Source organism: Myzus persicae, unplaced genomic scaffold (assembly GCF_001856785.1).
Source record: "Myzus persicae strain clone G006 unplaced genomic scaffold, MPER_G0061.0, whole genome shotgun sequence".
NCBI classification, from domain to species: Eukaryota; Metazoa; Arthropoda; class Insecta; order Hemiptera; family Aphididae; genus Myzus; species Myzus persicae.
In genome coordinates, this window is record NW_019101674.1 from 399,015 (window position 1) to 417,227 (window position 18,213).

General features: G+C 36.1%; 1 protein-coding gene across 13 annotated transcripts in view; it reads right to left on the reverse strand.

Moving 5' to 3' along the window:
- LOC111030017 (RNA binding protein fox-1 homolog 2-like) overlaps positions 1-17,995 on the reverse strand; it is a 38,764-nt gene extending 20,769 nt beyond the window's left edge. For 8 of the 13 annotated variants that reach the window (XM_022309319.1, XM_022309318.1, XM_022309314.1 and 5 more), the window contains exons 1-4: positions 17,381-17,991; positions 1,923-2,405; positions 1,570-1,764; positions 368-421 (exon numbers count right to left, since the gene is read on the reverse strand). In XM_022309319.1, coding sequence (XP_022165011.1) covers positions 368-421; positions 1,570-1,764; positions 1,923-2,402 — 729 coding nt within the window. In that variant the 5' untranslated portion in view covers positions 2,403-2,405; positions 17,381-17,991. Of the gene's footprint in view, positions 1-367; positions 422-1,569; positions 1,765-1,922; positions 2,406-17,380 lie in introns of all 13 variants that reach the window. The other 5 variants (XM_022309317.1, XM_022309316.1, XM_022309315.1 and 2 more) reach the window with 4 other exon arrangements.
- Positions 17,996-18,213: the final 218 nt, after the last annotated feature.

The window sequence follows — 18,213 nt, forward strand, 5'->3', positions numbered from 1 at the left end:
TCAACCGAAAATATTTAAATATTAATTTAAAAATTAAAACCTAAAGAAAATAACACTTTTAGAATATTATAATAATTTAACATTTATTTATAAACCCTCTAAGACAAAGTGGTATAGTAATTAATTAGTAATTGTTATATTTTTCTTATTTTAAAAGGGCTTATATTTAAAAAAAAATAACAAACTATACCTCAATTTATTTTTAAATATTTTTCAATTAATTTAATAGATTTATTATTAATTAGGTCAATGTATAATTTAAAGTTACTTAGCTGCCAACAAAGCGTGAATGGTTTATTTTATTTAATCAAGATATACATTTTATAATAATTATAATATTTTATTGACTCCAATTAACCATAATTACCTTTGATCCACGCTCATTAAATATAATTTCAACATCTAGAATTGGTCCAAATTGCTGAAAACATAAATAACATAATATTAAAACTAGGTAAACTGCAACAATAATTTTACATTGAAATTATTTAAAATGTATAAATTAAATAATTATAATAGATAAAAATGTTAATATACAACAGTTATTAATTGGGTTGGAATCTAGAAGCATTTTTATTTTTAACATTAACTTTTAAAAGCTTATGCATGATGGATATTTTTGCAATACATGAAATATGAATTTTTATGGTTAAGTTTTAGCAGTAATAGTATATTTATTTTATCCAATATTATATGTACTTAAGTAAATTCATTCATTTCAGGTAGACAGAATTGTTATGCTTTTATTTTTGAAATCTATGATATTATGCAGCTGAACTATACCTAAATATTTATGATCACTAATTGGTAATTGTTATAAATTTTAACTTATCCCAATTCAGTTTTTGAACTTTTGGACTAGTGTTGTCGGCCCAGGGCAACATCATATTTACTTGCAACTGTTCTTTATTTAATTAAATCTTCTTAAAATATATTATTCTTAGTTTTGACATCTTATAAAAATTATACACATACACTATTTTGACTTACATTTGTGGATTGAGATTTGATAAGCAATTAGAGAAATACCTGTGTATTGGTTGTTATTTATTGCAACATAAGAGTAAAAATGTTTTTTTTTTTTTATTGAACATTTTATTTGAGTAACAAGTAATGTAACTTTATTACTTTATTTTAAAACAAAATTATGTTTTTTTTTTGATTTTATAAATAATTTTCTGATGCCTAAATGATTAGTTGTGTTAAGTTATGAATTTAATTTTTTTATACAGAAATCTGAAGATAATAAATTCTAGCATTCAATTATGTTAAACTGTTATGAGCTATAATAAGTATATAACATACAATTTTTTATTTTTATTTCTTTTACTTGGGATTTAATTGTGTTACATAAGACATCTTATTTCTGTATAAAAGAATATTCTTATGAAAGTTTAGAGCATAAAAACATAATTTCTTGTTGTTCTAGCATTCTTAGAGCTTTTTATAATTTTGAATTTAAGTACAACATTCTCAAACATAATTTTAGATGAGAATATTAAACATATTTTAATGAGGCTACTAATAATAATACAATTATATGAATCAAACAAAATATTAATTAATTACCCCAAACATGGCACGCAAGTCAGGCTCTCTAAATCTAAAGGGTATATTTGATACATGAAGTCTCTTTGATTGGATATTTTTGTCTTCACTAGATGAACAAGGGGACCCAGCGCCAACATTGGTAATGTTCGTTGGTGAGGCTACAGATACTGACACCGGTGTAGTCAACGCATTTGTGGCATTAGTACATTCCAACTATACATCACAAAAAAGATAAAAAGAATATATGACAAATTAACTAGCTGTTTTAGGATTATACAAAACAATATTACTAAGGCCACTACAGTGAGAGCGGAAAATGTTAGCAAATTGTCCAATTGACCGTAATATCAAACATTAATCTGAATACTAACCGGTTGTGATACCGTAGTAACTGTGATTTGTTGTTGTTCAGACTTGGTTAATCCAACAGATTGCTGCTGCTGCTGCTGCTGCTGCTGTTGTTGTTGTTGTTGTTGTTGTTGTTGTTGTTGTTGTTGTTGCTGCTGATGTTGTTGTTGTTGTTGTTGCTGCTGCTGCTGTTGCTGTTGCTGTTGCTGCTGCTGATGCTGCTGATGCTGCTGGTGTTGTTGTTGCGATGACGCCATGGACATATTAAGCCCAGTAGGGGGTGAATATGCAATAGGTGGCAGCGGTGGATCACTTTCTACAGTCACTTGAGGTGGAAGTGGAGCTGTATTTTGAGGTGTAGCCACCGTAGCCGGCATTAGAGTAGGCTGTTGGGGATTGGCCATTTTAAGCGTCATCGCAGCCATTTGTCCGGGTTGTTGCATAGGGAATGCACCAGACGCTGCCGCGAGTGATGCATAAGGATCAATTCCTCCTTGAACCATTTGCTGTAAACATAATGGTAATTCATTATTATTTTTAAGAAATCAATGATGTTGCAAATTATTTAATAATAAATATTATATAGGTAGTACTGGAATTATTAATTAAGTGTAAGCAAGTTAAAGCAAAAGTAGCTAATCGTTCAATCTTAGAGGTCAGATATTTCAGTATATCACCAATCACCATGAATGTACTATACAGATATGTGTGTTCAACGTAAGCATGGCCATGGGTATACCCATGAATACCAAAAAAATACACCATGAACAGATCAGCGGACCTGCAAGTTCATGCGTGTTCTGGGGACCCTCCTACCCGCCACCGGTCACCATAACGTAAATCCTAGTCAAAACATCGTTAATCTAGGTTGGGTTGGTGACAAACAAACAAGAGTGTTATACCTACATATAGGTACCGAATCAAAAAATAGTACATAATAATTTTATGCAACTGTAACGTGCTAGACATTTGCACATAATAATATCATATTTATTACGCGCTACAATGCAGCAAATGCTTAATATAACTTAATATAACTCCTTACCGTCGTCCATCTAACGAAAACGAGATGCTTTTTTTTAAAATGATTATAACAAAACGACTGGACGACAGCCGGGGTATGCACTATGCAACGGCATAGAGATATGACATCATCGTAATTCGTCATCATCATTATCATCACACCTGCAGTGATGTAAGTCCACAGTATTTACAGTACCTGACCTCTATAGAGCATACTATACACACTGTAATTTGGCTCGGACACAGAACCAGGTAGTTTCAGGTCACATCTCGTCCGTCCGCAAAACCGCGAGCGCCTCCGGGCGGCGTCGATCGTGTGTATCCACGAGGACAACAAGTAACTACATCTCTATAATATTATTATAGTCGATTACGGTATACCTAATACGTTTATGTAAAATAGCTAATAAGTAATAGGTACGTACTATACGTATATGAATATAAATATATACCTAATATCGTTGAGATAAGCTCGAAGGATCGTTTGCGCGATAGGTGTAAATAATTGTGACCGTTTTTTTTTTGTACGACGCGATATATTGGTAATATAATGACGTGCTGAATAATTATTAATTAAGCAGGGCGATCAGAGAATCATAATTCATAATTGTATATATTATGTTACAACAATTATTTTACTATGTAAAGATTCAAATCAGAGAAAAAAATATAGAAATTAAACACCCTTTGGGGTTAAAGGTTGGGTTGGGTCGACTGTAAAATCTTAATCAGTTTTTATCTTTATAAAAAATACGTTTTCCATAATTTGAACTTTTAACAATGTATTAGTATATATAAAAATAAACGATTTACAATTTGTAAAATTTAAAACAATAAGTAGGTACCTACCTAAAAATTTGTTATGGCAGTACAAAAACTGAGTGATGTGATGTAAGACCCTGTCACTCAAGTGACACTACTTCAGGATAGATTATATTGATATGCATAAATATTTAATTGTTGAAGACCAATTTCGTTTGTGAAAAGTGCTATTTGTACATAACTTTTTTTTAACATGACAAGTAAATGAGATCATGTTATGTATGAATATTTAACTATTTGTTCAATATTTTGTATTTACACATCAAATTTATATTTAAAATATAATGCACGCAGTGGTTACATAAAAATTGTCTGTTTCTCATTTAACTTACAAAACATTACGACAAAACCCCTTTTGAAAAAAAGAATACAGATTCGGCAGAAATACTATATTCTATGACCTGACTCCTGAGCAATAAGTTATAAATTATGGATTAAGGTTTTTCAACACACCCCCTCCCCAACGATCATACCCATACACAGTTTACCTACAACGGCGTTTTTTATATTTAATAGAAAAAAAATACTGAAAAATACATGTTTTTACTCTGTCTTATGCACGCCAATCATGTTTTTCGGCGCATCTTCGTCGCCAAGAGAGCTCTGGTGCAATAATATTTTATCCCGCGGATAGACAGAGCACGCGATACGGAATAAATAATTTTAACCACGGATCAAGCTACGGGGCCTCGAACGAATGAGTGGAACCGGAGCGTAGACGAGGTGTAGAACGAGAGGAGCGCGGGTTTCGGGCCAGCAACCAGTTTGACGAACAACGGCGGAATACTAATTATTACGGATATGTAATGATTATATACATAAAATATAATATATTTTGTTTTAGGACGAGTTCGTATATATACATACCGGTGGGCTGAACGCACGTGTGTGACACTAGACCGGTAGTAGGAACATTACATGTATACATAGGCATCAAAAGTTTCTCCAAAAAAATTGCATAACTTCGATTTTTAAACGGAGAACTGGTATGGCGATGGCCATATTCGTGCGGTGCGTGAAAGCGGTAAGATATTCGTGACCAAAACGCGCGCGCGCTCGATCGAGGCTCTTCCCGAAGACGCGCGTGTGCTGTGACGACCCGTATTTTACATATTCCGCAACAATGCCGATTGATAAACAGGAAAAAAAATTAGAAAAAGAAGAGAAAAGAAAAAAATCGTCAATTGTTTCCCTCGGACGGACGTTTAGTGTTTCGTCTGGAGTATACTCGTGGTAAACAACAAACGTGCAAGTGTGTGCGAATGCTTATGTAAACGCGCGCGTGTAGTGTAGTGTGTGTGTACCTACTTGAAGGACTTGTCTATTTATTTTTCACATTTCGTCGTGTATATCATAAAAAAATATATTTTATACAGTAGTCTAGTACACCATGCCACAGAATTATTCACGGAGGGAAAATACAAGGGGTCGGTGGGGGGAGTTTGCCGGAGGGGGGACACTCCGGTCTAATGAGGATGTACGGCGGTGCATTGTGCAGTGCACCGGGGCCATTCGGAGGACGAGTCTGCTACGGTGGGGGATGACCATTGTTGTAATACTTCACCGACGACGTTGGAAAAAAATATATAAATACACAATATTATGGGTACGGTTGAAAAAAAAACCAAATTTTATTTTATTATAAAGTAAAATGCTGCGGGCTCGTATATGAAATAATAATAATAATATTATGTATACCCCGTTGTTGTATCGCTCGACAAGTGGCTACATCCTATGAGAAAGCGAGCCACATTACGCCGACGTGGCCCGGCCCGTTTGTACGTTGGGATATTATTGAGTTAAATTGATGTTTATTGTCGTATACACGCATATAGCCGCCGCCGTCGCCGCCGCCGACAATAATAATAATATAAATGATTCGTCAGGAACGGACACGAATAAGATAATAAAAGCACGCGTAATACATCAACCCGTGTGGTGGCAGCGGCAGCTTTTGTGCGTGCGTGCGATTACAAAGCTTGGCAAACGTGTCCTGAAACGCTCGAAAGATTTTTTTTATAGCCGCACTAAATTTAGACAGAATTTATTGTCCGCGAGATTACAGAGCGAACTTCAAACGAGAGACCTGTTGAGTTGGTACATCAGGGCGCGGCTTTGTTCTCGCATCGTCCAATTCGTAGGTCGCTAATTCGTAGTGCTATTCCGCCGAAATCGAGATAGTTATTATCATATTTTTCTTGAGCATTTTACATCGACCACAGCGTTTTGTCGAATAAATCAAATGGCTTTCCCGTGACGAATCGAAAGATATTTTTCCCTCTCGACATCGTATAATCATGCCATAGAGCTTCAGGCTACAGATATCCAGGCATTCAGCAGAGCTTAGGTACTCGAATTCAGTCGTAATCGCTCATCCTCGGGAATTTCAAATAATATAATGTAATATCATGTTGTATGAAATGTACGTTTTTAATTTTAATTCTTTCTCCGCGTCACTCTGCGAGTACGAGGCAGCGATGAACAAGGCAGTTATGAAATTAATGTTCACTATTGCACCACCACTGGTTAAACGTATAATCGTAGGGCCGTCAAATTAAAAAGCTATGAAATATTGAGCAATTATATATACACGAATTCCTCTTTACACAATATAGTCGTTATACAAACAACTTTATAATTAAATAGGCATTTTTCAAGCCGAATATATTAGCCAATTTCTATACTATTGTACATAAATTATTAAAAACCCTAATGGGCTCACTCCACATACCACTCTCTCCCACTATACCAATATATTATTAACTTACATTTATACATGAACATGTCTAATATCTATACTTCAGAGTAATAATATTATTGATTCGATTTGATATAATTGATTAAAAATTAACCTAGACAAAATTAACAAATTAGGAATTGTAATACGTTCTTTCCCAATTAAATCAATCTAGTGTGCCATAATGGTACTGTCACATACATTATCCTTTATTCCTAAATAATAATTAATAAATTATTGGTATAAAATGGTAGAACGATGATCATAATACAATATTGAATATATACCATCAGTGTTACTTGTTCACACCCAAAAGCCACAAATGATAGATAGTCCAACCCATTAAAACATTACTTTCTAACATTGTTCACAAATACACAATAATAATTATATCTAATTATTAGAATAGCTATATTGTTTATCAGCCATCACTCATTTGTATCAAGCTAAGTTGACATCTTAAGATAGTATACCTATTATCTTAATACTGAAATTAAATTGTTATCAAAATTAAATTTTTTATTTAATATAAGTCATGTTAAAAACACAAATGTGAACATTAGTTATTTTTTATTATGTATAAAGCAACCAGTCAAATCTTTATTTTTTCATAAAATATTTGTTTTTAGCAAAGATATTTTGAATTAAAATAACTACCAAGTACATACCTACGTAAACTTTAAACATTTTATCATGCCTAGAGAAAATAACTGAAAAATATACTATTTTATTACAATGTTCCGTCAATGCACTGGAGTGATAAAGTCACAAGTATAACACAAATCAAGTAGGTACCTATACCTATACCTATACCTAGTGTTATATTAGGATATGATGTGATATACAAATATATATTATAATAATAAGTTTAATTTTAAAACGAATCAGTTATCTTTGGATTGACTAAATCGTTCGTCAATAATAATAATTAATAACTAATCAGGACATAGCATAATGTATCTAGTATCTACACAATATATGTATATTAAAATAGAAAATTCAAAGAAATATTCACCGAAAACACCAAGTCGAACGAAGTATTGGCAATGGGATGTATTTATATACTCATAAATGAAATGAAAATACTTGCCAAATTATGCGAGTTAAAGAGTTCTAACGAGGCCTTACAGTTTTAAAAATAATTCGTACATAAATGGTTGTCATTCCATTCAAATTTCAAGCCATAACACGTTCAGTTTAATTTATAACGACATAGGCACCTAACAGTGTATAATTTATAAATTGAAGCTACAATAGAGGTAAACGAACGATGATAATCAAAGGTTACAGCTAATAATGTGATTTCGACGAAATAATTGTCAAATATCACGTGTCGTATCAATACGGAATATAATTACTTCACTCATTAATTATTTTTCATACATTATGCAACTTTTTAAACTACAACTAAAGCAAGTAAACATCATGAAATACGAAAATTTATGAACGATTTATTGTAAACCTACAATCGTTTTAAATGAAACTTCGAAACTAAACATCAATAAAATGTTTCGCTATAGGTACCTAACATCGACATTAAAAAAAAACATAATTATGTTAAAGAGATAATATTATATTATATTACATAATAATCATAATGAATAACGAGTATATTATAATCGAGAATATAACACCGACATACAGCCAACAATATTATAATTTATACTTATAATTTCTTTTCGCAAAACTAAAACAATTGCAAGTGACGGACTGTTTTTTTTCTGAATACAAGCGAGCAGCATATAACAACGCAAAATCACAAACACATAACAGACGAAAAAAATATTTGAACGCCGATAGTGTATAACAATTAAATATTCAATATGGAAGTAGATTGTATATGTTATTAGAATGATGAAAAGTCATATACATATTATTTTGACGTTCAGCGATTTTTTTTTGTTTTTGTTCTATCGATAAATAATTTTATTCAGTCACTCAAATAGGGACAGAGGAAATGGCCTCCTCTCCCTTTTGTTTTATTTTTCATTACATTCAAACATACTCTTTAATTGAATTTACCAAACATATAAAAATATCTATAGTATACAAATATATAGGTATAATGGTATATGTTTATAGCAATTTATTTATTCTACACCAAATACGAACAATGGTTATAAATTATAATTATTTATTTCTGTATGTTTTTATGTACAGAGCGATTCATCATGAATACTCATCCCCATTTATTAATTTAAAAAGTACTAGACTAAAAGTTAGTTTACTCCATATTATATACTTCATAGAAACTCGATATAACCGTCACCATCGGGACCGGGACTATGATCGTTAACCTCGCGGTTAACCGAATAGAGTAACGGACAATTAACAGAAATTAATGACACCAAATTAAGTAATTTAATGTTATTTATATTCGTTGTATACCAACGTCAAAATTATCCTAGATATATAAAGTTTAATAAATCAGAAACTACTCGTCTGAAATTTGATTTAGATGCAACAGCATTTCCCAAAATTACGTCTACTAAACAATTTACGGGAAAACAGGGCGATTAAAAGAATTATTTTTGTATTGACTACATAAATGGTATACACTATACAATATATTATCTTAGTATATCTGAATATGTCGTCTTTAGTCCTTAGATATACAGGAGAAATTCACAGTAGGATTTGAATAATTGCATTACTAGAATAAAAATGTGAAAATGCTAATCACCCTGTATATGTTTTCCAATTGAATTCAAACATTGCCGATAACGTTTTTAAACGAAATTAACATATACACGGACAATGTACCTACCTACTTCAGTGTTGAATTTTAATCAAACATGAACTTTAAACGCAATGATATGTACGACATTCGCCCATTTTATTCAGTGCACAATATTAAGTGATTGAATGTACCCACTATCGATCAGATGCACTAGGTTGGTTAATAATATGGCTTATATGATACCGTCAGTCGACAGTCGTTGCTGCTTAGAACAGGTAAAAAATTAACATTTTGAACTTTCAAATGCTTAACCGTCAATTAAACTCCAGGCGGACCTGAATATTTACTAATACGACCTATTTTTATAACAGTTGAAAAACAAACCCTAGAATATATATAATTGCATACAACAAAAAGCAGGGGCAACCGCGGATAATAAAAAGTGTTGATGGTTACGTTGAATACAATTAAACAGTCAAATTGTTGTTATCAGTATTTTATTACTTACTTACTAACTGTGGTAGGGGACATATCATTATTTATTTGAAAAAGCATATTAATTAGTAATTCAAGTAAAATCAATCAATTTAAAAACAAGCATGGGTCTAAACTGAACTGCATTATATTGTTCCTAGAAATTTGTTCCTACTGAATTTATTTTCTGGCGTGCATCTGATTGAACGAGTAACATAAGAATTTTAATTTGAAGTTGTTAGCTCATAAGTAGTACACCTAACGAGCAAACTGTGTGTGCGTGCATGCGATATGCTGCTCATTGTACCGATTTACTCGATACTGCCTATCTAATGCTAATTAAACGAAGAGTAATTTTATAGAATGTTTAATCGTTTGGATGCGAAACCGGACAAAAACAAAATAATACGGTCGGCGTTGCCGATACGTCGTTTAAATTAAATTGCACGTATGATATTATGTTGATACCTGTCCATGAATAACATACAAAACGAGGATGAAATGCAATTGGGCGCGTGAATGATACACTTTTATACGGTTTCGCAGAGTGTAACCCACACACGATATGAACACTCGGTTTTCTTTGATGTTGTAAAATAAAATATACTTCAACGACACGTTCGAAGATCTCACGAGTGATTTAATTTTTTTCGGCTTCTCGGCTTACCAACAGGTAGGTAATGACGACAACAACGACGACGACAGACAACACGTGCGTTTCCCCACTACTCAGCCGAACAAACGGTAATTCGCCCGAGAAAAACGAACCACAATAATATTATTATTATTATTCTTACCGTCGTCGTATCGGGCTAATAAAACCTTGGAAACCGCGAAGAGGTACCGTGAGGGGAGGGAGGATGTAGAAGGTGCATGTAGGAGGGAGTCGGTTTTATACGTCATGCGCTAATATATTATATATGTATATACGATTTGAATTGAATTCACGTGTGGATTTGGACGAACGTATGAAGTGCAATATCTAATGTATTACTATATAATATTTAGAGCTTAGAATAATATATTAGCCAGACGTAAAGGCAGTTTTTATTTTCCAACAATCGAGAAATCCTGAAAAGAACATGTATTACTCTGTCGCTAATAATAATTACAATAATAATGATCAACACCGAAAGCAAACGGACCGCGATGAGTACCACCAACAGTCTAGACCTATAATGATAGGTATATTAAATAATGGATACCCGGCTATAGCTGCACGGTCAACAGATTCCTACAGTTATATATTATAATACATGCGCGAAAAGTGATTTCTAGACCGGCACGCCTGCCCGATTCACTAACCGCGAGTTTTAATTCGCAATTAAGAGAGGAAATTCACTGGTTCTTCGCTGTGCACGCGGTCGATTAACCCCACGGCTTAATTAACATTTTTTTTCTGCACATCTAAATACAGTCATACCTACCTAATAACCTAACTCGGGTGTGACAACAATGCGTATTCGTAATAATGTACCGGGCACATTATTAAAACAGGAGGAGCTCGATAAAATAAGCAGTACGTATACCTGCCAAGTCCCTGAAGGGCGAGGAGGCATGCACGAGAACACATTATTGTGTGATAAGGACACGATGGGCATTTTCGACACGCGTATGTGCTTTGTGTAATTGTGTTTAATAACTATAATGTTTATTATATGAAAATAACATTAATGACAGTTGTACACGACGCATGCAAGGAAAACCTCTCGATCGACCACGTCGCCATCAGATGTGCAAGATACACCGAAACACGGATAATCTTCATTAACCCGACTTCTCTCCAACTAGCTCTCAACGAAGAAAACACAATAGGAATCTACAAATTGATCCTCGCCGTCTTCGCAAAAATTTTAAACAACTGTAAATATTTCAAATCTTGTTTTTCTCAACTGGTTTTTGTGTGTCACAGCTGTAGGCTAATAACCCACGAAGCCTTTAAATTAAATAAAAAATAATAATGACAATTATTGTAATTAAAATAGAATAGAATACTATCTATCGAAAAAACGCGTTGTATGGCACGCCGCGAAGGTCGGGTTTTGCAACGACGAGGTTAACCTTGCGGTTGGTACGCCGCAGATATGTGCCAAGCGTTTTATATACCTCCACTGACTACTTTACGCGTACGACGACACAACACAATAACCGCGTGCGTATTATTGTAAACGATCGACCGAGGCGGAGGCGAAGACACACGGGCGCGGCGGCGCGATAGAGCAAAAAAACACCCGACAACGACACCGACCGTTTTTGAATTCGTGCCATAAAGTGTGTATCCATGTCGGTCGGTCGGTGTATGCCTCACCACTGCCGTCGCGCGTTTGCGTTTGTCCACCGCCCGAGGCGTCGGCGATCCGATTACCTACACACGCGTTATTGACTAACCCGTAGATACCTACATGTAAAAATATAATATAGTTATTATAGTTAATGTCCAGGGCTCTAATGCACGCCTCTACGTATTTTTCACAGCGCCAAACGCAACTTTATCATTGTGAAATTTGCGTTTACAGGTAGGTGGTAACCCGGGTAGGTAGGTAGGTATGTCGTATGTGATCGCGGAAATACATGATAATTCCGATTGCGAGTACGATTTAACCATAGACATAATAACAACATAGTTAATATTATTTATCTGCGTCTATTGTGTGAAGTATAACACTTATAAGGCGGGAAACCTAAGAAAACCCGTCGGTTATAACGCATAACATGATCTGCGATAGTGCGATGAGATATCCGGAGACTGGGTCATTGTTATGATAATAATTTATAATAATATATTATATTGCGTTATCTTATCACATTGCACCGCCACCCAATAGGTGCAGCAGCTGCAACGAGCAATCGGGTGTGGTATGTCTCCTCCTCTTGCGAGGAATCAGTCGTGATTACAGGATGTGGGCGCCGCGGTAACGAAAAATAAAATAAAAGGTAAATAGTTAATAGACTAGACAAAACGAGGAGAGTTTAATAATTGTTCGTTTTAATAGTATGACACCTCGTATGACACAGAGTTGTATATGCGGGACGTTCATGATGTATTTTAAAATTCATACTTATCACCGGCATTAAAACTATGGTTGACGACCACAATAACGACCGGTAGTAGTCACGCGCAGCAGCAGTGCCAAGCTACTTTTTTTTATAATTATAACCTTTGTCAATCCAAACGAAATAACCAATCTAAACATTACACCACACCAATACACCCCATATCCGTGTATTGATGATGTCTGATGAGTACATTATGGCGCCGTATCATATTATGTGAGTCATTAGACTATTGTCATCACTTATATAGTTATATGATCCCATAATCGATGCTAAGCTTTCGCATTGTTAACGATAACTATAGACGGAAATCTTTTCGGACCTAACTACATACAGAATTAATGGCCAAAGTCTACGCAAGAAAACGAAAACAGTGATAATTATTATATTATAAGTACCAGAAAAGTATTTCCCAGGACCCTGCAGCCTACAATTGACAAATGATAAATATTTTTTTAGAAAACCGCGTGGGAGATTTCGATTTTTGTTAGTCTCGTTACGATTACAACCGTCGCGTGTATACAAATGGTGTAATAATAAAACACCGTAAACGAATGATGATTGACGTGAGAGACATGCCCGGAAAAAACAAAAGAACAAAAAAATGTCATCGAGTAACAAAAAAGTTAGCCGATTTTCTTTGTGACGGAACAGCAGCTGATTATCGTTCGGATAACGGGTTTTTAAAGTGAAATTGTATTGGTTGTTTTGTCAATTATGTCGCAGATCGATCGTGAAATATACTATTATCGTCGCCTGAAGTGCAAAATAGTACATTATTCTGGTCTGGCGCGTGGGGGAGGCCGTAGCCATATTAAGCGTACAAAGCCCGACAAAGGCGTTCGCAAAGAGCACACGTGTCCGCAGATCAATACACGAAACGACGACGACGACGACATCCACACACAATAAAATCCTGGAGTCCCGATCCCGACTAGTTTCGACCTAAATAATAAATTTATATAATATAATGATATCAACTGCAAAGTCGACGACGATGACGTCTATACGCGGGACACGGCTAGCGTCGTCGTACGTTCAGCTCGTTTGGCGAAGTCGGGGAGAGGAAAAATCAATGTTTCGAGTGCGTTTTTAATGGCATTTTCCCACCGTCGCTGCCTCCACCAACGCCACAACCACGGCGGGGTACGACGAGACGCGTCCTATATTCTATTACTGTATATCTATCTATAAAGCACGAATATACCGTATATATATTTTTTGTTTTATTATTATTTCGTTCCCGGCACGTTACACAGACATACATCCATCTCAAGTTATACATGTATACATATAAACGACGTCGAACAGATGTGCGAGAGCCGCCCCCGTCCCCTCTCCACACAACCCCATCACAAGCAGACAGGATAAATAAATTATACGCGGCCCCCCTCGACATGTGTGTTTCTCGTGAGCGACCTCCACACACTAGGAACGCACGCAACACACGGCGGAAGAAAAAAATTTAACTGAAATAACGCAGACGGCAGCAGTGCCGCCCCTCGGCAGAGAGGAAATTATACATTTATACTACATTACACCGTCAGAGAATATGATATGCTGAGAAAAAATAATATCATATTATTATTCATCGTTGTCTCTGCACGGCTGATAATTTTCAGTAAACTAAAATATTATAATAATCGAGCAAACGATGCCAGCGATATTTGGCCAAAGAGAGTATTCAAGGCCCGCAGGCTGATTGACGTGCAGTCCATACTCTTATACACGGTTGAGAAAAATCATTTTTGTCTGCAACAATACGGTCGTCGTACCTTGGGCGTACCCGATTTATATAATTGAGACGTAATTAAACGATTGACGATGAATTACTTTAATATTGTAGGTACTACATAAAAATAATAATATAAGCGTAAAGTGAATGTACACACATAGGTATAGTATTAGGTGTGAACAATTTTAACACAGTTATCTGAATTTCCATCGAACACGCGTATTATACTAGTTACACGTAATAATCGGTCCATGTATGAACGAAGGCCCAAGGAAAATTTAAACTGATGAAGATACTTGGAACGAGTTCTGATGTTCTCAATAGACAACATAAAATTCAAAGTTTATTTGATACGTTGGTAGGTTGTAGGTCTAATCACAAAAAAGAAGACTTAATGGTATTTTATTGTTCACAGTTACTTTAGACTAACTATTTTCAAAGAGACCATTTTAACCGAAAACATTTTATCAATACAGTGATATAATTTTATCATAAGCCAGACAAATGCATATTTAATACCTTAGGAAATACAATGAATTTTTTTTAAGAACATATTAGTATTGGGTATTTAAATTTTGCCGAAATTAAAAATGTCTTACATTTTCCAAACTACTGATTTGTTTTACGGAAACTTGTCACCCTGTTAAAAATAATAGCAAAAAGTTAACGACGGTAAACGAAAATAAAAAAACGGATTTTGAACGTTTTAAAAACCAAACACATGTAGTGTGTATTCCACGGCTGGCTGCAGTCCATACGGTCAATGGACACTAAACTTCATACAATAGTATAAAAGGGCGCGTTACTGAGATAGAGATAGTATATAAATCCGCTAATTAAGAGGAAACAAATTAACAATCACCGAGACCATTGCGCGGGAGATGACCGTGCCAAGTTTCCGAAACCAATTTCATTTACGGGAATCACAATAAGCATTTTTTTCTCTCCATTTGCAAACTGAGTTCAGACGTTTGTTTGGCAACCGGCGATAATACTATATTGCTCCACTCGTATCATATATAATTCATTCGTCAGTCACATACACGAGCAGCCGTCTCGTAAAAATATCACATGCAAAAAAAAAAAAATATAAAAATATACGGCGAACGAAATGGGGAAAAAACATTTTTTTTTTAATAACCATTTTTTTTTTTGTAGCCGAGCACAAAATTCAATACCACGTTCGTTGTAACATAAAAAAGCCTTTTGTTTATGCAACCTATACTTATATGGTACCTACACAATATTATATATGGCGATGCTATTATACGATCTATGTACTCGATAAATCGTCGGTCGTAATATAATATGTCATCGAACGGGAGTAAAAAAAACCCTTTTCCACGGCTGGGGAGTTGGGAGGGTAGTTGAGAAGTGGGTCGTCGTACACAAGACGTCGATGAATGCGAAAAATGTCAGAATAATACCCACATCGCCGAAATTTCGGAAAAGATAAACTTTTATTCAAATAGAAGTAGAAAAGAGAAATGAATATGTCGAGAAGCCAGCGGGTTGTTGAGTGTAAATAAAAACGAAAAGAACACGGCTGAGCACTTAATAATATATAAACTCACTTCGGGCCCGATATATACATACGTATTGTATTATACGAATATCGATCGTTTAGGGAACCAAGGAAGGGTGGGCGGCGTCGGTCCGAGAAGTAAAAAGATACTACCTATAAAATATATCTATTTCGTTTTTGAGGAGCTTTTTAAAATATACGAATATTATTATCGTTATAATATGAAATGGACTCTTCGCCACACGATTGACGCCAGGGCGAAAGAAGAAGCGAAGGACGAGGAAGGGTGAAATAGTGGTGAGACACGGACAGTGGAGTCAGTAGAATAATTAGTATAATGGACTTTTGTTTCGTGTTTGTGACTCGCGAGACCATCAACAGGCAGAAAAAAATAATAACTTCTAATTTTACACATGTCACGAACAATAAATTGCGCAAATAACTACGATATTTGTTCATCGTGTGGTTGACATACAAAATAGGTACTCGTGCAGTCGTTCCGAGCATATACTGCCCCTCACATCAGTAGCCAAAGCAGCAGCAATGTTATATTCGTATAGAACCCTATTTACCCAAGCGAAACACACAAATGTGACGTTTCTAGGACTGGGGTGTGAGAGGATGGTGTGTGATTTCCGAAGCGAAATATAATTTAGTCCACTTGGCCGCGCTGTCGCCTGTCGACGAGGGTCGTTAAAAATAACTCGCAGACCGGGGGGGTGGCGGCGACGATTATTACCCCCTGCGAACTCCAGAGTTTGAAAACCGGGCGCACACTAAAGTTCGGTTGCTTCGAGTATTTTGAAGTATTCCGGATGACAACGACGAGTGTGCTTGATGTCGAAGAGGCGCGCGTTCCAAAGTCTGTAATATTGTTATACGCGCGATCGTGATAACGGTGGTCGCGCAAAAGCCGGGAGGAAGAAATAATAATAAATACTCGTGTCATGCAACAAACGCGTTTTCTGTACAAAAACCTTTGAGTTTTTATCGCCAACCTACGTGACGACGGTAATGACGTGCAGTACAACAATAATATCTATAATAACATTTCATTTTACCGATGACATACGACGGTTAATGAACGGTTAATGGCCCCGGGTAATACATTACCGTTGTAACGACGAAACGTCTCGGCCAGATAAGATTTTCGAAGCAGGTACACAATGTACATCCGCTGAAGGCCGACCCAGACGACTCGTCTTAATCGCCATCGCCGTGAACGCGCGCGCGGCTGGCAATAATACTTTAGAATATTGGGTTCGATCCTCCCAACACACACACACGACACAACGATTTCTAAACAACTATCAGCCCATAGGCTAATAAGTAAAGAGGCCTACGGAGCAGTAGTCGCCGTAGGATGCGTCGCGCGACGTCGTTTGCTATTATTGACACATAAGTATATTTAATCGGTTGTGTTGTACTCACTGGATAGTATAACCCCTGATGGGGGATCAAATAGGGCGTTGCAGTCCACAGCTTGAGGCCGTATCGAAAAACCTTGTTTATCACAAACGTAGAGTGGCGGACGACTGACGGCCTAACATGCTACACTTCGGTGGCGCGTCTCCGATGCTTTCGTTTCGGCTTTGATCGGTTCCGGGAGAGGAAAAACAATCGGCAGGCAGTGGGTTACCTTTACACGACGCGTCAGGAGCCGGCGACGTGTGGCGCGGGCGTCGGAAGAAGAGAGCTACTCGGTAAAAATACTTTGTAAAACCGGACGTCAACGGCGGTGGCGCGATGGCGGATGATAAAATATTTTGTGGAAAAAAAACGCAACGAACAACAATTTATAAAGGTAATGTAAGATCAACGAATTTTTACTAAAACAATAAAGATTGATACGTTTCGATACTAATAACGATGATGACAATAATAATAACCAACGCGACACGGATAGACAAAAATTATAATAAAATAACAACGATAACGATTTTGTGCGTGCGTGAGCACAGTGAAACGAAAACTGAGAAATATTTTGCGAACCGACACGAACGCCCAGTGGCACAAACACAATCTGACGAATGGATTGGATACGGGAAAAGGAACGTACGCGGGCACCCCGGTCCCCGTGCACCGTCCACCACCGGGCCATCCAACCCCCTCCCATCCAACTCCCCTCCCAAAAGAATAGTGCTCGCACAAGAGCGCGCGCGGTGGACGTGTGTTTGAGAGTGCGGCGGCGGCGGCGGCGGGTTATCCCCACCGCCGCCGCCGAGGCGCGAGCGAATCGATGAAACAGATCGGTCGGCCGGCAT